Source organism: Onychomys torridus, chromosome 4, assembly GCF_903995425.1.
Source record: "Onychomys torridus chromosome 4, mOncTor1.1, whole genome shotgun sequence".
Lineage (NCBI taxonomy): Eukaryota > Metazoa > Chordata > Mammalia > Rodentia > Cricetidae > Onychomys > Onychomys torridus.
In genome coordinates, this window is record NC_050446.1 from 29556873 (window position 1) to 29580048 (window position 23176).

Here is a 23176-nt window from a genome sequence, read left to right on the forward strand (position 1 = left end):
GCTTGCTCATGGTAGAAGCCCTGGACTTGGGAGTTTGCAAACTTGGTCGGAGGGGCGCAGGCTTGAGTCAGGTGGAGTCGGGCGCTCCTTCGCAGCCCCCAGCGTCTAGCCCCGGCCCGCGGCGACAGCCCCCCACCTGAAGGTGACCCGGGGGGCGGGGGCGGGCAGCAGGCCATCGAGCCGCCCGGCGCGCCGCCGCCCGTTGGATTGGCTCGAGCCTCTCCCGCCAGGCCTGCCCGGCTCCCGCGCGCCGCTGGGCCCGCCCCCCGCCGCCATCTTGGTCGTGGAGGAGCGGGCGGCACGCGTGAGTAAATAGCGCGAGCCGGGAGCGGACGGCGGCCCGGGGGAGGCGAGCGGCGGAGCGGGCTTCCCGCGCGTGGGGTGAGGAGCGGGAGTCTGCGGCCGGCGCTGCCTCTGCCCCCTCGCGGCCGGCGCTGCCTGGGAAGCGGCGGCGGGAACCGGGTGGGCGAGCGGGCGAGCTGGGGAGCGGGGGAGCGGGCGGGCGGGCGGGCGGGCTGGAGGGAGGGCGGCCTGCGAGCGCGCGGCCCGGCGTGCAGGTGAGGGCGCCGCGCGGCCCGTGCCACCGGTCACCCGTGTCTTCCGGCCTCACCCCAGGGTGGCCGACATGACGGCCGCAGGTCGCAGCCCCCTGGAGCCGCTTCTGGAGACTTGGGAAGACCCCTCGGTATCTCCCGGAGAGCAGACGGACGCCTACCTAACTCTGACCAGGTGAGGCCGCCCGCCCGGGGACGAGCCGGGGCGGGAGACGGGGGAGCGGTGGGGCCGCGGCGGGCGCGGGCAGCTCGGGGCGCACCGGGCCATGCCTGCAAAGTGACGTTGCGAGGCGCCGCGGAGGCGTCCGAGGGCTGCTTCGGGGCGGAGCGGCTTTTTGTTTGTTTGCTTGTTTGTTTGCCTGGCAAACGGGAGCTTTGAGGAAAAGTTTTGAGCTGGAAGTAGTTGGGAGAGCGGCGGTTCTCACTGCAAACCTCCGACGTGGGGAGAAAGTTGGCGGTCCGGAATTGTCTGGGTGTAGTTAGGGTCAAGTGGTCCCTGCTGGCCTCGAACTTAGGATCCTGCGGAAGCCTTCTCGGGATTACAGGTGTGTGAGCCATCCCATCAGCCCTGGAATTGGCTCCCCCTCCACCCCGCAACGAGACAGGGTTTCTCTGTATCATAGCCTTGGCTCGCCCAGAATTCACGCCGCAGACCAGGCTGGCCTCGAACTCACAGAGATCCGCCTGCCTCTGCCTCCCGAGTGCTGGGATTACAGGCGTGTGCCACCACGTCCGGCTTTTTTTTTTTTTTTTTTCTCTCTCTCTCCTTTCCTTTAAATAGAGGCAGGAACTTGGTTTTTACATTATTTGAAAGACTTCAGAAATTTTGTAAATTTTTGCAAATGACCATAAAACTATTAAGTATATGACTAGGGAAAGGGATTCTCATTTTCTTTTCACAACTAAAAATTCAAAACTTGAATGCATTGTAGAGACAGAAAAGATTTTGTGCAAGTTATCGCTATTTCTGATGTAGTTTACAATATGTTACCATGTACTCACGCATTTTTAAGGACTGGATTGATTTTTCAAGGGCTGGAAAGTAAGCTTTAGAAACTTAAAGCTCTGAGTATTGGGTACTAGTGTTTGATGGCTCTGGAACTTGAGCTACAGGTGGTTGTGAGCCCTCTGACACTGGTACCAGGAATTAAACTCAGGCCCTCTGCCAGAGTGGTATGTGTTCTTAACCCCTGAATTGTCTCCTCAACCCTGAAAATATTCCTTAAAGAAAGTGATTACAGTACTGTTGTGTTTCTGCTTTTTGCCTAAGCTTATGTTCTATTTCTTTTAAAGTCGGATGACTGGACAAGAAGGAAAGGAAGTCATTACAGAAATTGAGAAAAATCTTCCTCGGCTGTACGCAGTTTTAAAGGTCTGTGTTTGTTTTTTTAATGACTCTAGACAGGGCCTCCCTCTGAAGCTATGGCTGGTCTGGATCTCACTAGATTGAGTCCCTTGGAATCTTAGCCTCCCAAAATGCTGGGGTTCCAGGTGCAGCTCCTGACGAGCTTTCTAGTAAGTGACTCTTCCCTTGGCTGAAGCATCGCCCAGTGCATTGTGAGCACCCTGAATACACAGTGTCAGCAGTTATGTCGACAGGAGAGCTGTATCTTTTCTTGATCACTGTGGTTACTATGGTTCGTCAGGTACTTTACCGTATGTGTTCTCTCACTGTAATTTTCTATACTCTGGGCCTCTGGCATGCTAGTAAAGTGCTCTGTGTGTACCATGAAGCTATATCCACAGCCTGAGTTTGCTCTTTAAGCTCTACTTTTCAGGTTATGAAATTGGTGAGTTTGCTAAAATATTCAGGGCTTCCTGAATTCAAAGCAAAAAAACAATTGTCAGAGATAAAATCTGTTTGAGTATACGAGTATGTTATCCTAAAATGGCAATTATTTTTGGTCTACTCTTGAGATAGATAGCATTCATATACTCATAAACAAACATATTTTGTGGGGCAAGGGCGTTGGAGGCAGTTTCCCCGTAAAGCAGTGGCTGGGAACCAGGTAGATAGCTATATGATGATCCTCCTGCATCTGCCTCCCAGATGTTGGGATTATAGGCTGGCACTGGCAAACTCCACAGTACATGTTATTTGTTTTTATTCAAGTTCAGTTTTTGATAATTATGCCTGGTTGGAAAATTGTTAACACTTTAGAAAAATGTAGTTAACTTGTTTTCTTTGTTTAGTGGTGATAATTAATATCAGACAGTCTGTAGTCTTAGTCTCACTTGACTACTTAATGACTTCATGACGTACCATCAACGTTTTTAATATTCTTGTTTTTAAAATGAAAAGATTGAACTAATATCCCAACCTTATTGAAATTATTACTATTTTTTTTGACAGGGTCTCTAGTCCAGGCTTGCCTTGGACTTCCTATATAGCTGAGGATGACCTTGAACTTCTGATCCTCCTGCCTCCCAAGTGCTGGGATTACAGGCATGTGCCACCACTTTGCAATTATGCAGTGCTGGGGATTGAACCCAGGGCTTCATGCATGCTAGACAAGTACTATACCAACTGAAAAGTACATTCCCTAGCCCCAAATTTCTTGAACATTTTTTTTTTTTTTAACTTTAAGATTGAGTTAAAATGCTTAATATGTACTAGATACTTGGGAATTGCTCCATTGCAACTGCTTCCCTTTCTTAGTCTGGAGGAAGAAAGCATTACTCATTCTAAAGCTAGGATGTCAACTTGCATTTGAGACTTCGCTTGTTTATTGTGTAGAAGAACCATGCTCATGTTTGTTTCCTGTCCAATAACATCTTTCATTTGTTGGCCTTTTCTTTGTTTTTGCATGGATATGTGGGAGATGATGTCATTTATCTTTTCTTAAAAATGTTGATTTAAAAATTTTTTTATGTGTATGAGTATTTACCTGCATGTATGTCTATGTACCACATGTGTGCAGTGACCATAGAAGCCAGAAGAGGGTGTCAGAGTCCCAGGAATTGGAGTTACAGACAGGTTGTGAGCTGCCACGTGGGTACTTGGAACCAAATATAGATATTCTACAAGAGTAACTGCTGATCTTTCTTTTCAACCCCTGTCAATCTTTTCTGGTTCCCTTCTCCTTTGCCAAACTTATTTTCATTTACTCCCAAAAAGTTGGCTGATTGATTGGATTAAAATGCATTGAATTTGGGTTGTAACTGGCTCTGATTCTAGAAATTGTTTCTCTGCTGTGAATGTGATTTTGATTTTTTTTGTAGGCTCACATTTCCAGTCAGAACTCAGAATTGAGTAGTGCTGCTCTGCAAGCCTTGGGATTTTGCTTATATAATCCCAAAATTACCTCGGGATTATCAGGTAGATAAAATGATTAAAGCTATTAATATCTGTTGAGTTTAAAGTGTAGTTTAATACAGTTAAAGTACTGTTTATGGATTAATTTTTATAATTTGTAGTTTAGGATCTCCCCCTCCCCCCCATTTAGGAAGACATTCACTTAGTACATATGCACCTACACTCAAGGTCAGAGGGCAACTTGCAGGAGTCCTAGCTTCTAAGTGGGTTCTGGAATGGGATTGAATTTATCATAAGGCTTGATGGCAAGGGCCTTTGCTGGCTCAGTCTCTTATTGGTCCCAGGCCTTTTTTTTAGTAGGATACACATGCACGTACCCATCCTACTAAAAATGATATGTATAAAATTAAATATATATCCTATAAAAATTGTACATATGTAATTTTATTTCCCTTCTGGTTTTTTAAGACAAGGCCTCCCTATGTATCGCTGGCTGTCCTACAACTTATTTTGTAGACCAGGCTGTCTTCAGACTTAGAGATCTGCCTCCACCTCCTGAGTGTTGGGATCAAAGTTGTGTGCCACCACCACCAGGCTAGAATATATTTTTTAAATCTGAAGTTAACACTAATTTATCTGTTTTATGTGACAGGCATATTTTCTAAGGAATTTATGAGATGAAGAGGTCTTAGCAGTAAATGTTAGTTTGGAAGTGGTATTGAAAGTATAGAGCCTGATAGTTTCCGAGTGTTAAGTAATACTATTGCTTTGTAGTCAGTAGTTTGTTTGCAATTGTAAAGGAAACCTACAGGATGACTATTCAAGGTGGGTAATAAGGATATCTTAAAGTTGTTATTGCTGTTTTTCCCCCAGTAAAGAGGTGCAGTTTTTTTTTCTTTTGTGTAAGACTTGTTAGCATCCCAGGATGACAATAGTTAACTGAGTTGTGCAAGACAAAAGATTTGCAGTCTGCTGTTGTCTGTTTTCTTTACTGTCTTTTGCTTTAGTTAGGATTTTGTATTTTGGCAAGAAGTGTGATACCTGTCAGCATCTCTACAGATAGATCATCTCCAATTTTCACCCCCCCCCATCTGCCTTTGTTATTTTTATTTTACTTTTATGTTTGAGATTTTAGAGACTTTAATTATGCTACATAATTGAAATTAAAATTTGCTTTTTTTCAGAGGCAAATATTCAAGAACTGCTTTTAACCTTGAATGGTATCATTAAGAGTTCAGACAAAAATGTGTGTACCAGGGCACTGTGGGTAATATCCAAACAGACGTTTCCCACTGAACTTGTTAGCAAAATGGTGAGTATAGTTCTGGGGTATCTGAATTATGTGCCAATAAAACAGTTCTGGTTCATTTGATCTGTATGTGTTTTTTTTTTTTTTTTTTTGGTCATTTAGGTATCCAGTATTATTGATTCATTGGAAGTGATACTAAGTAAAGGAGAGGTACATTCTGCTGTTGTTGATTTTGAAGCATTAAATGTTGTTATAAGGTATGCAGTTAGTTCTTGTATAAATTGGAATAATTATGCTTGGAGTTTGGGGTTTGTATATATGAAGATGAAATAGATACTAAACTGGGGCTGGTAATTTGCTACCAAGCCTGACAACTGGAGTTAAATCTCTAGAACCCATGTGAAAGGAGAGACCATCTCCTGCAAGTTCTCTGACCTCTACACACTCTGGATGTGTAGACACACGAGCTGGTACATGCAGTACACATACATGCACACACAAAAAAACTAAAACAGGGTTTAAAAAAACAAAAGTGTATATCCTTTAGACCAAGTTAAGCAAGAGAAAGGTAACAAGATTAAAAAAAAAAAAATCTGTAAGTTGCTGTTTTATTTTTAGTGAAACAGACTTGGCTACATTCCTGTTGGTAATATATTTTGGTTCTAAAAATTGTATGTTAAGGCTTTCAGAATCCTCCTAAGTGAGCTAGCCAGGAGCATACTTGCACCTTCCTCTTAGACATGCTGGCAGTCTGTTAGTTTAATTTTTTAAGGGTTCTTTAGTTCAGCTATTTGCTTTAACTGTGTTCTGATGCTATATGACTGATTTGTAGAATATGTCCTATTTCTCTGGTCACCTTTAGTTAATGTTCAATTTGATAGTATAGCTATTGTAATTATAATCGTTGCTTTGTGCATACTACTGTGCCTTTGTGGAGGTTAGAGGACAAGTTGAGGGATTAAGTTCTTTCCCCCCACAGTCTGGGTTCCAGAGATCAAAACTCAGGCCATCAAGCTTACCAGCAAGTAAGCTTTTACCCACTGAGTCATCTCATCAGCTTAGAGGTGGAGGAAAAAGTTCAAATCTAAGATCAAGATTGTGCTTGCATAAACACTTTGTGAAAAGTCTAGGAGTGGAACTCCTGAAAGTCAGTAATAGAGTGCTTTTCAAGCAGGAGGTGCTAGCTTTAACTGCTAGTGCTGCAAAGAATAAACTGTATGTGCACTACAGATGTGTACAGGTACAGTTTCATCTGTTTTTCTGTACTTAACAGTGATGTCTTTGTACAAATGCATACATTGGAGGATGTATACATTCTCAGATAATTGGCTATGTTATGCATATTGCTGTGTGATGTTCACTTTTCTGGTAATTTCTTTTGCAGTGTGAGGGAGTGATTTGAGCATACTAGGCAAATACTCTACCATTTAATTTGCATCACAAACCAAATGTCTTTTTCTTTTCTTTCTTTCTTTTTTTTTTTTAAATTCGAGACAGTCTCACCAAGTTGCCTACTAAGGTCTTGAACCTTGTGATCATAGCCTCTTGAACAGTTGGATTTATAGGCCTGCATCACCTAGTCTTGCTTCTTGATAATTTAACTTGGCCTCACTTTTTAGTTTAAATTAGTTATTTCTCTATTGTAGGCTGATTGAACAAACCCCAGTTCAAATGGGAGAAGAGTCTGTGAGGTGGGCTAAATTGGTCATACCATTAGTTGTTCACTCAGCGCAAAAGGTACATTTGCGGGGAGCCACTGCTCTGGAGATGGGGATGCCATTGCTGCTTCAGAAACAGCAAGAAATAGCTTTGATTACAGAGCACCTTATGACTACTGTAAGTATTACCCTTTGTAAGTTTGAATTCTGCATTTAGTGGCTTCTACCTTGAGCTTACAATTCAGCCTTAATTCATTGGTACAGTTATATATACCATGACTGAGGAGTTTTGTTTTGAATCAAAAACAGATTTAGGCTCAGTGAAGAGCGCTAGCCGGAATGCACAGTGCCTGTGAATAATCAGAAACAAATGTAGAAAAGTTGTTAGTTTATACAAATTACTCCTATAATAACAAGTGAATTGTTTAGTTTTTACTAAAGTCTAGATATTTTAATCCCTTCTCTAGTGAATGGTGAATAAAGTGGGATTATATTTCTGAAAAGGGATTCCATTAGTGTAGCATCTCAGTAGATATACATCTAATGCTTATGAGGTCATGTAAATGTAGTTTCCTAGTACTGCTTCAGGTCTGAAGTTTACCAACAGCTCTCTACTAGCAACATTTATTGAACACTTTCTTTAAGTGCATTGTTTCTAGAGGCATTGTTACTGTGTGACTGAGATTTATTTTCTAGTATACGAGAAAAGATGAGGCATAATAGTATAAAGAAAAGGTTAAAATTAGGACATATGGTTATTGATTTTCAGAAGCCAGTATAAGAATTGGCCATGTCTATAATAATAGTGTAAGCTCATTTTAGGTGATAAAGTCATGACTGCCAAGGGCACCTTTATATTTGTGCACCCAGTTGGTTTTTAGGGAGTGTTGTGGGATGCTTTTCTTCGGTGGAAGGGAATGACAGATACAGAGCAGGTAATCACATAGGAATAGGATTTGGGGACTATTATAAGTTGATTTCTGTTGTTCTGAGATAGGATTTCATTCTTTAGTCCTGAGAGGCCTGGAGCTCTTTGCATAGACCAGGCTGGCCTTGAATTCAGACATTCTGCCTCCTGAGTCTGATATTCAAGGCATGTGCCACCAAGCCTGGTTCATTATCAGGTCTTGATTTTTCAGTGTATGTGCATGCACGTGAGAGGCCGAGGACAATCTCTGATGTTCTTCAGGCACAACCCCATCCACCCACCCCGCCCCTTTAAGACCATTTCACTGGTCTAGAACTTGATGACCAATAAGATTGAAGGGTCCTCTTTTCTCCATCTTTCCAGCTTTGAGATTTCAAACATGTGCAAATTACTTTTAAACATAGGTTCTGGGGATCAAATCTGCATCCTCACGCTTGCATAGCAAGCCCTTTACCAGACCATGAAGTTTTTTGGTTTTTTGATATTTATATTTCTCATAATGCTTTGTTTGGGCATTTTTTTTTTAAACCTTACTGCCCTTTTGTTTATATTTTATGGTTTCCAATATTTATTTATTTATTTATTTATTTATTTATTTATTTATTTATTTATTTATTTGAAACTGGAAAATATTTTCTCGGTAGAAAATAGTAAAAAAGATAACATTTCCCAGTTAGCCCTTTTAAGTAAAATAATAGCTAAATTATACATGTAAATATTGATTAGATTCTGGGACACAGAAGAAACCTATCTTCATCTGTTCAGAGAGCTATGCTTTACTTAAATTGTGTGAGATTCCTATTCATCTTCCCCTTCACTGTTTTGATTTACAGCGACATTTTTCTATATGCTAATCCATAATCTAAAAAGATTTTAGCCTCCCTTCCTGAAAGTACAGCCAGCATTTTCTTTTATCAGCTTGGTGTGGTACAGATTCTTATCCTAATAGTGAAATGTTTAACTAAAACTTGTCCAGTGATTGGGAAAAATCAAGCCACAGTCATCCTAGGGTCCTCTCTGCTAGGTAGCCTCCCTGGATCTGTGAGTTGCAGTCTGATTGTCCTTTGCTTTATATCTACTATCCACTTATATGTTTTGTCCTTCTGAGTCTGGGTTACTTTACTCAGGATGATATTTTCTAGTTCCATCCATTTGCCTGCAAATTTCATGCTGTCTTTGTTTTTCTCTGCTGAGTAGTAGTACTCCATTGTGTATATGTACCACATTTTCTTCATCCATTCTTCAGTTGAAGGGCATCTAGGTCGTTTCCAGGTTCTGGCTGTTATGAATAATGCTGCTATGAACATAGTTGAGCATGTATCTTTGTAGTATGATTGAGCATTTCTTGGGTATATGCCCAAGAGTGGTATGGCTGGGTCTTACGGAAGATCGGTTCCCAATTTTCTGAGAAACAGCCATACCGATTTCCACAGTGGTTATACAAGTTTGCATTCCCACCAACAATGGAAGAGTGTTCCCATGCTCCGCATCCTCTCCAATATAGACTGTCATTTGTGTTTTTGATCATAGCCATTCTGACAGGTGTAAGGTAGTATCTCAGAATCATTTTGATTTGCATTTCCCTGATGACAAGGATGTTGAACATTTCTTTAAATGTCTTTCAGCCATTTGAGATTGTTCTTTTGAGAAGTCTCTGTTTAGCTTTATAGCCCATTTTTAAATTGGATTGTTCAGTATTTTGATGTCTAGTTTCTTGAGTTCTTTATATACTTTGGAGATAAGTCCTCTGTCAGATGTGAGGTTGGTGAAGATCTTTTCCCATTCTATAGGCTGTCTTTTTGTCTTATTTATTGACCGTGTCTTTTGCCCTACAGAAGCTTCTCAATTTCAAGAGGTCCCATTTATTAATTATTGTTCTCAGTGCCTGTGCTACTCGTGTTATATTTAAGAAGTGATCTCCTGTGCCAGTGTGTTCAAGAAGTACTTCCTACTTTCTCTTCTATCAGGTTCAGTGTAATGGGATTTATGTTGAGGTCTTTGATCCACTTGGACTTGAGTTTTGTGCATGGTGACAGATACGGATCTATTTGTAATCTTTTACATGTTGACATCCAGTTATGCCAGCACCATTTATTGAAGATACTTTCTTTTCTCCATTGTACAGTTTTGGCTTCTTTGTCAAAAATCAGGTGTTCATATGTGTGTGGATTAATGTCAGGGTCTTCAATTCAATTCCATTGGTCCACATGTCAGTTTTTATGCCAGTACCAAGCTATTTTTATTACTATAGCTTTATAGTAGAGCTTGAGGTCAGGGATCATGATGCCTCCAGTGGTTGCTTTACTGTATAGGATTCTTTTAGTTATCCTGGGTTTTTTGTTTTTCCATATGAAGTTGAGTATTTTTCTTTCCAAGTCTGTTAAGAATTGTGTTGGGATTTTGATGGGGATTGCATTGAATCTGTACATTGCTTTTGGTAAGATTGCTATTTTTACTATGTTAATCCTACCTATCCATGAGCATGGGAGATCTTTCCATTTTCTGATGTCTTCTTCAATTTCTTTGTTTAGAGACTTAAAGTTCTTATCATACAGGTCCTTCACTTGTTTAGTTAGTGTTACCCCAAGGTATTTTATATTATTTGTGGCTGTTGTAAAGGGTGATATTCCTCTGATCTCTTTATCATCCCGTTTATCATTTGTATATAGGAGGGCTACTGATTTTTTTGAGTTGCTCTTGTATCCTGCCACTTTACTGAAGGAGTTTATCAGCTGTAGGAGTTCCATGGTAGAATTTTTGGGGTCATTTATCCTATCATCTGCAAATAGTGAAAGTTTGACTTCTTCCATTCCAATTTGTATCCCCTTGATCTCCTTTTGTTGTCTTATTGCTCTAGCTAGAACTTCAAGTACTATATTGAATAAATATGGGGGGAGTAGACAGCCTTGTCTACTAGTTCTTGATTTTAGTGGAATTGCTTTGAGTTTCTCTCCATTTAATTTGGTGGTACCTGTTGGCTTGCTGTAAATTGCCTTTATTATGTTTAGGAATGTTCCTTGTATTCCTGATCTCTCCAAGACCTTTATCATGAAGGGGTGTTAGATTTTCAGCATCTAATGAGATGAGCATGTGGTTTTTGTTTTTTGTTTTTTTCTTTCAGTTTGTTTATATGGTGTATTACATTGACAGATTTTCATATGTTGAACCATCCTTTTATTCCTGGGATGAAACCTACTTGGTCATGGTGGATAATTTTTTTAATGTGTTCTTGGATTTGGTTTGCCAATATTTTGTTGAGTATTTTTGCATCAATGTTCATGAGGGAGATTGGTCTGTAATTATCTTTCTTTGTTGCATCTTTGTGTAGTTTGGGTATCAGGGTAACTGTTGCCTCATAAAAAGAGTTTGGTAATGTTCCTTCTGTTTTTATTGTATGGAACATTTTGAAGAGTATTGGAATTAGCTCTTCTTTGAAAATGTGGTAGAATTCTGCACTGAAACCATCTGGTCCTGGGCTTTTTTTGGTTGCTCCCAATGCTTTAATGTCATTAAAAATGACAGCTTCTATTTCCTTAGGGGTTATTGGTCTATTTAGTTTATCTCGTCTTGATTTAACTTTGGTATGTGGTACCTATCCAGAAAATGGTCAATTTCTTCCAGATTTTCCAATTTTGTGTAGTACAGGTTTTTGAAGTATGACCTCACGAGTCTCTGAATTTCCTCATTTTCTGTTATGTCTCCCTTTTCATTTCTGATTTTGTTAATTTGGAAGCTCTCTCTGCCTTTTGGTTAGTGGTTTGTCTATCTTGTTGATTGCCCCCCCCCCCCAAAAAAAAACCCAACTCTGTTTCATCATTGATTTTTTTTTTTTTTTTTTTTTTTTGTATTCTCCTTGTTTCTATTTCATTGATTTCAGCCCTCAATTTGATTATTTCCTGGTGTCTGTTCATCCTGGGTGAGTTTGTTTCTTTCTTTTCTAGAGCTTTTAGATTTCTCCAACCTCTTTATGTGTGCATTTAGTGCTATGAATTTTCCTTTTAGCACTGCTTTCATAGTGTCCCATAACTTTGGGTATGTAATACATTCATTGTCATTGAATTCTAGGAAATCTTTATTTATTTCTTCCTTTACCCATTGGTTTCCATGAGATTGTAGGCTTTCTATAGTTTTTGTTGTTGAAATCTAACTTTAAGGCATGGTGGTCCGATAAGATACAGGGAGTTATTCCAATGTTTTTGTGTCTGTTGAGATTTGTTTTGTGACCAAGCATGTGGTCAATTTTTGAGAAGGTTCCATGGGGTGCTGAGAAGGTATATTTATTCTTTTGTATTGGGGTGGAATGTTCTGTAGATATCTATTAAGTCCATTTGAGTCATAACATCTGTTAGGTCCTTTATTTCTCTGTTAAGTTTCAGTCTGGTAGATCTGTCTTTTGGTGAGAGTGGTGTGTTGAAATCTCCCACTAGTGTGTGGGGTTTGATGTGCATTTTAAGCTTTAGTAATGTTTCTTTTATGAATGTGGGTGCATTTGTATTTGGGGCATAAATATTCAGAATTAAAACTTCATTCATCATTCATCTTGGTGGATTTTTCCTGTGATAAATATGTAATGTCCATCCTGATCTCTTTCGATTGATTTTAGTTTGAAGTCTATTTTATTAGATATAAGGATAGCTACACAAGCTTGTTTCTTAGGTCCATTTGCTTGCAAAGCCTTTTCCCAGCCCTTTACTCTGAGGTAGTGTCTGTCTTTGAAGATAAGGTTGTGTTTCTTGTATGCAGCAGAAGGATGGACCCTGTTTTCTTATCCATTCTGTTAGTCTGTGTCTTTTTATGGGTGAATTGAGACCATTGATATTGATGGGCATTAATGACCAGTGACTGTTAGTTCCTGTTATTTTTGTGGTCGTGTTGTGTTGTCCTTTGGTGTTTGTTGGTGTGGGATTATCTATTGCCTGAGTCTTCATAGGTGTGTTTAGCTTCTTTAGGTTGGATTTTTCCTTCTAGTGCTTTCTGTAGGTCTGGGTTTGTGGATAGGTATTGTTTAAATCTGGTTTTATCATGAAATATTTTGTTTACTCCATCTATGGTGATTGAGAGTTTTGCTGGGTATAATAGTCTGGGTTGGCATCTGTGGTCTCTTAGTTTCTGCATAACATTTGTCCAGGACCTTTTCTAGCTTTCATAGTCTGTATTGAGAAGTCTGGTGTTACTCTGATGGGTTTGCCTTTATATGTTACTTGGTCTTTTTCCTTTGCAGCTCTTAACATTTTTTCTTTGTTCTGTATATTTAGTGTTTTGATTATTATGTGGCGAGGGTACTTTTTTTTGGATCCAGCCTATTTGTGTTCTGTAAGCTTCTTGTATCTTCATAGGTATTTCTTTCTTTAGGTTAGGAAAGTTTTCTTCTATGGTTTTGTTGAGTATGTTTTCTGAGCCTTTGAGTTGGTATTCTTCTCCTTCTTCTGTCCCTATTATTCTTAGGTTTGGTCTTTTCATGGTGTCCCAAATTTCTTGGATGTTTTTGTATTACGACTTTTTTGTATTTAGTGTTTTCTTTGACTGATACATCTATTTTCTCTATTGTGTCTTCATTGTCAGAGATTCTCTGTTCCATCTCTTGCATTTGGTTGGTTATGCTTGTTTCTGTAGTTCCTGTTCCTTTACTCAGGATTTCTATTTCCAGCATTCCCTCAGTTTGTGTTGTCTTTTTTTTGTTTTGTTTTGTTTTTGTTTTTCAAGACAGGGTTTCTGTGTAGCTTTGGAGCCTGTCCTGGACTAGCTCTGTAGACCAGGCTGGCCTCAAACTCACTGAGATCCACCTGCCTCTGTCTCCCTAGTGCTGGGATTACAGGCGTGTGCCCCCACCACCTGGCTGTGTTTTCTTTATTGTCTCATTTTCTGTTTTTCAGATCTTGGATTGTTTCCTTCATGTGTTTCATTACTTTTTCATGGCTTTCTTTGATTTCTTCCAATTTTTTGTTTTTTCTTCCATTTCTTTAAGGGAACTTTTTATTTCATCTTTAAGGGAGTTTTTTTATTTCCTCTTTAAGGGAATTTTTTCTTTTTTCTTTAAAGGCCTCTATCATCTTAAAATCATTTTTAGGGTTGATTTCTTCTGCTTCTGTGTTGGTATGTTCAGGTCTTGCAGGTGTAGAATCACTAGGTTCTGATGTTGTCATATAGGTCTTCATGTTGTTGCCTGTGTTTTTGCACTGGCGTCTACTCATCTCTTCCTCTGTTTGGTGCAGGGAGTGTCTGTGTCTGAAGGTGCCTCTCTTGTTCTAATTGTTAGTCTTGGTTCACTAGGAGTTCTTTGTTAAATTGGTGCTGTTGGGCTCTGTTTCTTCAGGAGCTGTTTAGTCCAATCAGTGTTAGTTGGTTCTGTCTCTGGGAGCAGTTGTTCCCGGTTGGTGTAGGGTGTGCCTATGGTTTCAGTGGGTTGTTAGGTTCATAGGGGTTACTTTTTCTTGTTTGGGGGGGTTTGGTGGGGGGGGGCAGGGAAAGGTAGCTGTCTAGTGCTGGGACTCTGATGAGTAGGGCCTAGGAGCTAGGGACCTAGATCTGGAGATGGGAGCTTACCTGTTCTCAGCCGGTGAAGTGTATACTTATGATTCTGGTGATCTGGTTCGGTGGCTGGGCGGCGCCTTATTTTGTGTTCTCAGGTCACGTTTTGCTCCTTCGTGAACTCCTCAGCTGCTCTTGTTTCCTCAGACTGCTGACTATAGGATTCTGAATCCTCTCCCGGATGGATTTCAGCTGAGCAGGGTAGTCTCAGCTGCACCTCCAAGTTTTTTTGCAGGATTGGCAGCTGGGCCCTAGGTTGGTCTCAGACAGAGTGTTCAGATCTGTCCCACGGAGATGGCTCCTACCCCGGGTGCTGGATTAAAGGCCCTGGTGAAACATGAGGAAATCCTCAGCCCAAGAGAGGGCTACTTCCTGTATACTCAGGTCTACATCGCTTTGTTTAGATAAGGTCTCTCATGTATCCCAAGTTTGCCTCAAACATTCTCTTCCATGAAGTTTTTATTGGTACCATGATTTATATGGAAAGCCACATTTTAGATACTTGTTGCTGTGATGTAATACTTAGAAGAATATAGACTCTCTCAAAACCTGCAATCCAGAACTTGAGAGGCATAGATAAGGATCTCTGAGTTGAAGGCTTGCCTGTCTTCATAACGTGTAGGTGGATTTTTCTGCTCTCATATCATGAGGTGGAGACTGATTAATTATGAAAGCTCAGCTGATAGCTTAGGTTTATTTCTATCTAGCTCTTAGAACTTAAATTAACCCATTTCTGTTTATGTGCTGCCATGTTGCTCATGGCTTTTATCTCTCATCCTGCATGTCTTGCTTCCTCTGCATCCGGCTCGCAACTCCCTTTCTTCTTCCTAGCGTCTTCTCTGCTTCCTAAATTATGCCTAGCTATTGATCATTCAGCTTTTTATTAAACCAATCTGAATGACACATCTTCACAGTGTACAAAAAGTTTATTCCACAATGATAGGGAGTAGTAGGTCATCCACAGCAGTACTAAAAATCATAGTGTATTGGAAACAGAATTGGCAGGAAGGAGCCTTGGCAAGTAATGCCCTTCAAAGACTTTTTCCTCACTAATAATATGCTTCTTCCAAATAGGCCAGTTTTTATTACTAATGTGCTTATCCCCATAGGCCAGTCTATACATTTGAGCTAAAATGTTAGTTTTTAAAATTTGCTTTTAAAGTTTATATTGTATATATGATTGTGAGTGCTAGGATATACATGCTTTGTACACATGGGATCAGAGGACAGTTTTTATTTTTGGAGACAGTTTCAATATGGAATTTACTCTGTAGACCAGGTGTACCTTGATTTACAGAGATCAGCTTGCCTATGCCTCCTGAGTAATGGAATTAAAGGTGTTCGCCACCATGCCCAGTTAGAGGGCAAACTGGGAGTCAGTACTTACTGTGGATACTGGGTATCTCTTGCTGTTAGGTTTGCAGAAGGTAAGGCTTGAGCCATCTCATGGGCTCTTGACGTGTTAGATATCTGTTACTGTGAAGCTTTTAGTGAATTTTTAAGTTATTAGTATAAGAAGATTACCACAGTATCATTTGAATTTTAGTTTTGTGTGACAAGTTTTTAGGAAGAACTATGCTGGCAAGAAAACTGAGCTGAGTGATGGACAGTAGGATGAGCATTAAACTGTTACTGGTAGAAGGACATGCTTGCTTTAAACCTCTTCACATTGCTATAGGCTGCGGGTTTTGCTTTCTTTGAAGGATGTATAGTTTTTAAAATTTTTATTGAAGTTTTTTTTTCATTTTACATACCAATCACAGTTCCCCCTCCCTCCCCCCCCTCCCCTCACCCCATTCCTCAGAGAGGGTAAGGCCTCTTCCCATGGGGAGTCAACAAAGTCTGGCATACCAAGTTGAGGCAGGACCAAGCTTCTCCCTGCTGCATGAGGTTGAGCAAGGCATAGGGAATGGGCTCCACAAAGCCAGTTCATGCACTAGGGAGAAATCCTGGTCCCATGCCAGTGGCCCAACAAACTGCTCAAGCCACACATCTGTCATCCAAATTCAGGATTTGGTCCCATTCAGGTTCCCCAGCTGTCAGTCCAGAGCCAGCTCCTACTAGCTCGGGTCAGCTGTCTCTGTGGGTTTGCCCATCATGATCTTGACCCCTACTCTCATATAATCCTCCTACTCTCTTCGATTGAACTTGGGAGCTCCACCCAGTGCTTAGCTGTGGATCTCTGCATCTGCTTCCATCAGTAACTGGATGAAGGTTCTATGATGACAATTAGGGTAGTCTTCGATCTGAAGACAGAAGTCCAGTTCAGGGACCCTCTAGGTTCTGGAGGATGTATGCTTTCACTGTAGAAAAGGTTATTTGGCTCAAAAAATTAATATTTGAAAAATTTTTAGACTTGGATAGTGGATTTTTTTTTACCTTTTATAGTATTTGATAAATTTTTACTTTATTTACAGAAATTAATCTCAGAACTCCAAAAGCTATTTATGAATAAAAATGAGACTTATGTATTAAAATTATGGCCTTTGTTTGTCAAACTTCTTGGAAAGGTAAGTGCCAAAGATAAAGTAGGTGTTATTTTCATAATTTGAATGTCAATTTTTACTTTTTAAAGAGTGTCCCACACTAAAGCTGCTCTAGAGCTCACCACTCACCACAAAGCTCAAGCCCAGGCCTGAAATTTGCAGTAATCCTCCTGTATCAACCTACCAAATTCTGTGATTATAGATATGAACCACTGTGCCAAGCTTATGTGTGGGTATGCATGCTCATGTGTGCACTGACACACGTTAACATGTGTGCATCCTGTGGAGGCCAAAAGTCCACCTCAGGTGTTACTCATTAGGTGTCATCCGCCTTGTTTGTTGTTTATTTATTTATTACATTTATTTATGTGAATGATTATGTGTGAGAAATGACACCCATCAGGACTACTTGGGGGAGTTGTTGACTCCATCTACTATATGGGCTCCCAGCGAACTCAGGTTGCCAGATGTTACCTGCCTCTCCGTTGGAATTAAAGGTATCTGCCACTATCTGCCCAGCTGCTGTCTTTGAGGCAGAAGTCTCACATTCATGTAAATTCAGAGTAGGTAGTCGTTTCTGCCTTTCTAGTACTGGGGTTCCAAGTGTTTGCCATCATGTCTAGCCTTAAAACCACATGTGTGTGTTGTGTGCACATGCATTCCCAGACGTGTTTTTAGAGGTCAAGGGCAACTTTGTGCAGTTTTTCTTTGCTGCCACTGGGGATCAAACTCAGGTTTTCAGGCTGCTTACATGGCAGCCACATGTACTGCTGAGCAGTCTCACTGGCCCTTTTGCTCTTAATCTTACTATGTAATGTCCTGGCTAGACTAAAGCTCTAGGTCAGACTAACCTTGAAAGCAAATTTGCCTGCCTCTGCCTCCTCTGCGCAACCACATACAGCTGCCTAGCTTTTGAACCTGGGCTCTGGGGCTGGATTGAATTTAGGTCCTTGTCAGTGCACAGCAAGCACATTATTGAACAGGCTGTCTGTTTCCCCCATGCCCTCAGCTTGTTTTTAATCACTTAAGACATCCCAGTACTCATGTTACAGGTGTTTATGTTTGTATGCAATGTGGCTTTTGTTTACTGATGATTAATTCCCAAGAACATATATTAAGTGAATAAATGAATTATATTTTGATGAGTTTTCTCTTTTTTTTAGACCTTGCACCGAAGTGGGAGTTTCATCAATTCTTTGTTACAGCTAGAAGAACTGGGCTTCCGTAGTGGAACACCCATGATTAAAAAGATAGCTTTCATTGCTTGGAAAAGCTTAATTGATAATTTTGCTTTAAACCCAGGTATGTAAATAGCTTTAAATTATTTTTCCCATTCATTCATTCTTTTATTTTAAGACTCTTAGTTTATTTTCTTAGTAGATGTAATATTGTGTGTGCATGCATGTCTGTGTGTGACAAAGGCAGGGCATTTGGGCCATGGTGAAGATAGAGGACTACTTAGTGGAATTGATTTCTTTTGTCATTATTGCATGGGTTCTGGGAATTAAACTCAATATTAGCAAGCAGACTTACACAGCAAGCCTAAGACATCTTGCTGGCCTTTTTTGGGGGGTGGGGGACATGTTCTAAGAATGTAGATGAGGCTGAAACTAATCAAATTTTGTATTAAGTGATGAAGCCTTTTCTGATTCTTTGGGCTTTATGTTGAAATGTTCTTATTAACTTTACCTTAAGGGAATAGGAACAAATAGTAAATAGATTTTGAGAGACATTGAAAATTAATAAATGATTTAGCCTAAGTTATTTCAGAAGTTGAACCAAATGAAAACCTACTTGTGGCTTTTTAGCCTGTGTAAAACATCATGTGTGGGGTTGGGGATTTAGCTCAGTGGTAGAGCGCTTGCCTAGCAAGCACAAGGCCCTGGGTTCGATCCTCAGTTCACAAAAAAAAACATCGTGTGTTGTGTCTTTTTGAAGTCACTACAGTAGGTCTGACTTTATGACTATTTTAGAAAACCTGATTTATTAGGAGCAATATAGAAAATAGATGGCAAGACAAATGATAGCCATAAAATGAAGATATCAGTAACCTAGATTTTTACCTCATAGTTTTAGAACTGTGCTCCAAACTGGATTCTTTAGACTTGTCTTCATCTTATTATAATATTCAGTCATGTATATATGAGAAAAAGTAGCCCAAAACATCAGTATAAATATGTAACAGATAGATGTGGTGGCATATACCCCTCTAATCCCAATTCTCAGGTAGAATCAGGTGGATCACTGTAAGTTTGAGGTCAGTCTGATCTATATAATGAGTTCTAGACTAGCCAAGACTACCCAGTAAAAAATCTGTCTCCAAGCAAATAACAAACCTTAGCTAGGTGATAGTTTAATCCTAGATTTGATTGATAATATATGTTTATAATCTTTGTTGCACAACATCTTAAGTGGTAATTAAATTAAATGATAAAGTAGTTGTAGGAAATACTAATAGAGTCACTTAAACTGTTTTTACTGATATTTCAAGTCCTTCTGAAGTGTTTGTGATAAGATATATGTGAGCAAAGATTCTTAATTTTCTGTACTCGGATCATGTACATATCTAGTAAAAATATTGTTCAGAGAATTGAGTTTCAGGGAGTGGAGAGAGCTGGGTTAGTAGTTAAGAGTGTTTGCTGTTGCTGCTATTTATTCCACAGGACACTCACCTTGGGAGGTTTACAACTGCCTGGATAATTCCAGCTCCTGGGGGTCTGACACCCTCTTCTGACCTCCAAGGACACCTGCGTACACATGACATATACTACAAAAACATATACATATACATGTAAAAATGAAAGCAAACCTTAAGAATTAGCAACCAACCAACCAAAAAAATTGGATTTCATTTGTATGTTGAATTCTATCCATCATTAAAGTAGGGTAGAGCTAACCCTCTAGTAGGGTGTAGCTTTCTGAAAATTTGATGGCACCAGTGGTAATGGTGCTTGATGTAAGTTACTAGTTGATTATTAAAATAATCTTTGTTGTTTAGTAATGTAAAAGTATGCCCGTGTTGGCCTGTACCTCCTGATCCTTTGCCCTGGCCTCCTGCAGGCCTGGGATTGTGTGCGTGAGCCACTATGGTTCTTTACCTCCATTTCTTTTAGAAAAGTACATCCTTGGCTTCAGTCCACTAAATGCCAGTATCATCTCTTCAATTTTAGCAACCTGAAATATTGTAGATACTGCCACAGAGCCAATTCCTGGTGGGAATAGTAACCCTATTATGTTACACTGTATCTGATACTAAAATGTCTATTTTGTGTTTTTGGTCCAGCTGTCCTAGAGTTTGTCCAAGTGAGAAGTTTATTCTGGCTTCTTTTGTTACAGTAATCTTTTACTTCTATTCTTTTTTTTTAAAGATATACTTTGTAGTGCAAAAAGACTCAAGTTGTTAATGCAGCCTTTGAGTTCCATCCATGTGAGAACAGAAGCATTAGCATTAACAAAACTAGAAGTCTGGTGGTACTTATTGATGAGACTTGGACCTCAGCTCCCTGGCAATTTTGAACAGGTAACATCATAATTATTAACTTAAAACTGCATGTGTGTCTTTTTGTTGTAGTTTTTGTTTGTGATAGGGTCTACCTGGGCTAGGATTCCCTATGTAGATCAAGCTGGCCTCAAACTCAGATATACCTGCCTCTGTTTCCTGAGTGCTGCAGTTAGAGGTATTCACCAGCATGCCTGGCATGTGTCCTTAAATTCTTACCATTCTAATCTCAGAGGTGTTTTGTTGTTATTTACCAGTATTTTAAAAGTCTTTTATCCTTTATAAAAACTTGAGTGTGTTTCTTATATTCTCCAATGACCTAAAATGGTAATCAGCAAATGCCAACATATCAGTGTAGATAATTGTTTATTTAAATTTTTTAAAAAATTATCTCAATTTTTATATGTTTGGGTGTTTTGCCTATATGTAGGTAGCATGTTTGTACCCTTTGATGCCAGAAGAGGCTTCAGATCCCTGAGAGCTGGGGTTATGTGAGCCCTGTGGATGCTGGGAATCAAATCCTGGTCCTCTGTTAGAGCAACCAATGCTGTTAATTGCCTAACCATCTCTCCAGCACCCTTTAAAATGTTTCTTTTATGTGTAGGTGTTTTGCCTGCACGTGTATCTGCACTACTTTCATGCCTGGTGCCAGAGCTGGCCAGAAAAGGGGGTTGGGTCTTTGGGACTTGAATTGCAGATGGTTGTCAGGTACTGTGTTGGCACTGGGCATCAGACCCAGGTCCACTGGAAGAACAGCAAGTGGTCTTAAATGCTGGACCATCTCTCCCCAGCTCTTCTTTATTTATAAGATTAACTTAGTATTTAGCAGTCAGCTAATTAACATTAGTGAAGTAGCAAGTGCTATACCACAAGGTTAGTAGAAATAAAAATTTCAAAGAAAAATTTTCCCTCCTTTTTTTAGATGACATAGTTATAAGCAATCAGTAGTTATAAGTGACACTTAATTTGGTCTAAGCCTTTTGTGTGACAATTCCATCATTGTTTGTTTGTTTAAGATTTTTATTTATGTATTACCTATACAGTGTTCTGCCTGCAGGCCAGAAGAGGGTGCCAGATCTCATGGATGGTTGTGATCCATTATGTGGTTGCTGGGAATTGAACTCAGAACTAAGTCAGTGTTCTTAACCACTGTGCCATCTCTCCAGTCCCCCCATTGTTGGTTTATAATTAAAACATTAGAAGATAAATTTTATTTGTAGATCTGTACTTTATTTCTTACATTCTAAGTAAACAGTGGTAAAGCAGGAATTGCTTTCTTGGAAGATGTGTTTGTACTCAAGCCTTTTCCCCAAATGGTACCTTTTTATTTTTTATTATTTATTTATTTATTTTTGGTTTTTTGAGACAGGGTTCCTCTGTAGCTTTGGAGCCTGTCCTGGACTAGCTCTGTAGACGAGGCTGGCCTCGAACTCACAGAGATCCACCTACCTCTGCCTCCCGAGTGCTGGGATTATAGGCGTGCGCTACCACCGCTCAGCAGTACCCTTTCATTTTTAAAGAAATGTTCTACACACTGTAAACCAGGTTGGTCTTGAGGCCATGTTTATCTTCATCCTCTTGAGTTATACATGGATGTTATGTAGCCATGAGCCACCTTGCTGTTTTTATTTCATTTTTTGGGACTGAATTTCATAGACCAGGGCTAGAACTTGCTTTGTAGCCACGACTAGCCTTCTGATCCTCCTGCCTTAAGTGTTGGAATTATGGGGATGTGTACAGCTTTAGCACCAGGGATCAAACTCGGGGCTTTATACATACAAGTTGAGCTACTTTCCCAGCCCAGTACTTTTGGCAGTCCTGGGTTGAACTATGGGACACTGTGTATATACTAGAGCTCTATCACTGAGCTTTATCACCAGCCTTAGTTCCTGAGTTTCATATAGAAGCTTCCTAAGTTTGATATGACATAATTGAAAATCAGCATTAAACAAATCATAATATAATCTTCAAATTCTGCCATTATAAGGTCCTAATGTCTCAAAAAAATGTTTACAAACTTGACAATGACATTATTGCTGTTTTGCCTTACCTATTAGGTTTGTGTGCCTCTGATTCAGAGTACAATAAGTGTTGATAGTGTTGCTTCACCTCAAGGCAGTTCATCTCGAGGGTCTACTTCTCCTGGCTTAAGTCCACTGACTCCTGGACATAAAGGTGAGAGAAAAAGATTTCTTTTTCTTTTGAAACGTCTTTGAAGGAGTGGTTGTATTCAGACTAGGTTCTTTAAAAGAAAATTCTTTTTATTTTTACTTTTTTTTAAGAGCCAGGATCTAATAACCTAGCCCTGTCTCAGGTCTTGCTGAGGCTAGTCCTGAATTGGTGATCCTCTTGCCTCTGCTTTTCAGTATTGGGATTAGAGGCCATACTTCTATTATATTCTTATCTATACTCTTATCTTTGTTACTGATAACATTTAATTTGGACTATCTTGCTTTGTTAGTAGGTCTTATTATGTGTATAGCCTAGATAGTTTTTCTTTCCTGTAATTTGAGACTGTGTTTAACTATGCAGCCTAGACTAACTTGAATTCTATTTTTTGAGACATGCTCTCACTATGTACTTCTGGCTAGCCTGGAACCCACTGTGTTAACCAGGCTGGCTTTGAACTGACACAAGTCCTCCAAATGCTGGGATTGCAACTGTGTACCACCAAACCCAGCTCCTTTCATGCTGCATGAATTGATTGTCAGTAAACAACACAGAATGACTAGGAAAGTAGCAAAAACTTGCATGGAAAATGAGTCTTAAAAGATACTTAAAATATGTAACAGCATTGGAAAGCAATTATTTGTCATTACTTTATGTCAGCCTTTTTCAGCGTCTTAGATTTTTTTATTCAAGTTACAGAAAGACTTGGATATTTCAGGGTATATATTAATATCTAAGAAATTTATATCCTGTTTTTTTTTTTCCATTTTTCTTTATTAAAAATTATCTACTCCACATACTATCCACAGATCCTCCTTCCTCCCACCCCCCAGCCCTCTTTCCCAAGCC

At 39.8% G+C, this 23176-nt stretch overlaps 1 protein-coding gene across 5 annotated transcripts in view; it reads left to right on the forward strand.

Moving 5' to 3' along the window:
• The first annotated feature begins 271 nt into the window (after window positions 1-271).
• Window positions 272-23176, forward strand: part of Rif1 (replication timing regulatory factor 1) — a 59638-nt gene continuing 36733 nt past the window's right edge. For 3 of the 5 annotated variants that reach the window (XM_036184433.1, XM_036184437.1, XM_036184436.1), the window contains exons 1-11: window positions 279-381; window positions 616-729; window positions 1848-1926; window positions 3777-3873; window positions 4995-5122; window positions 5222-5316; window positions 6706-6895; window positions 16591-16683; window positions 17823-17961; window positions 20028-20179; window positions 22216-22333. In XM_036184433.1, coding sequence (XP_036040326.1) covers window positions 626-729; window positions 1848-1926; window positions 3777-3873; window positions 4995-5122; window positions 5222-5316; window positions 6706-6895; window positions 16591-16683; window positions 17823-17961; window positions 20028-20179; window positions 22216-22333 — 1195 coding nt within the window. In that variant the 5' untranslated portion in view covers window positions 279-381; window positions 616-625. Of the gene's footprint in view, window positions 382-408; window positions 463-615; window positions 730-1847; window positions 1927-3776; window positions 3874-4994; window positions 5123-5221; window positions 5317-6705; window positions 6896-16590; window positions 16684-17822; window positions 17962-20027; window positions 20180-22215; window positions 22334-23176 lie in introns of those variants that run through there. The other 2 variants (XM_036184434.1, XM_036184435.1) reach the window with 2 other exon arrangements.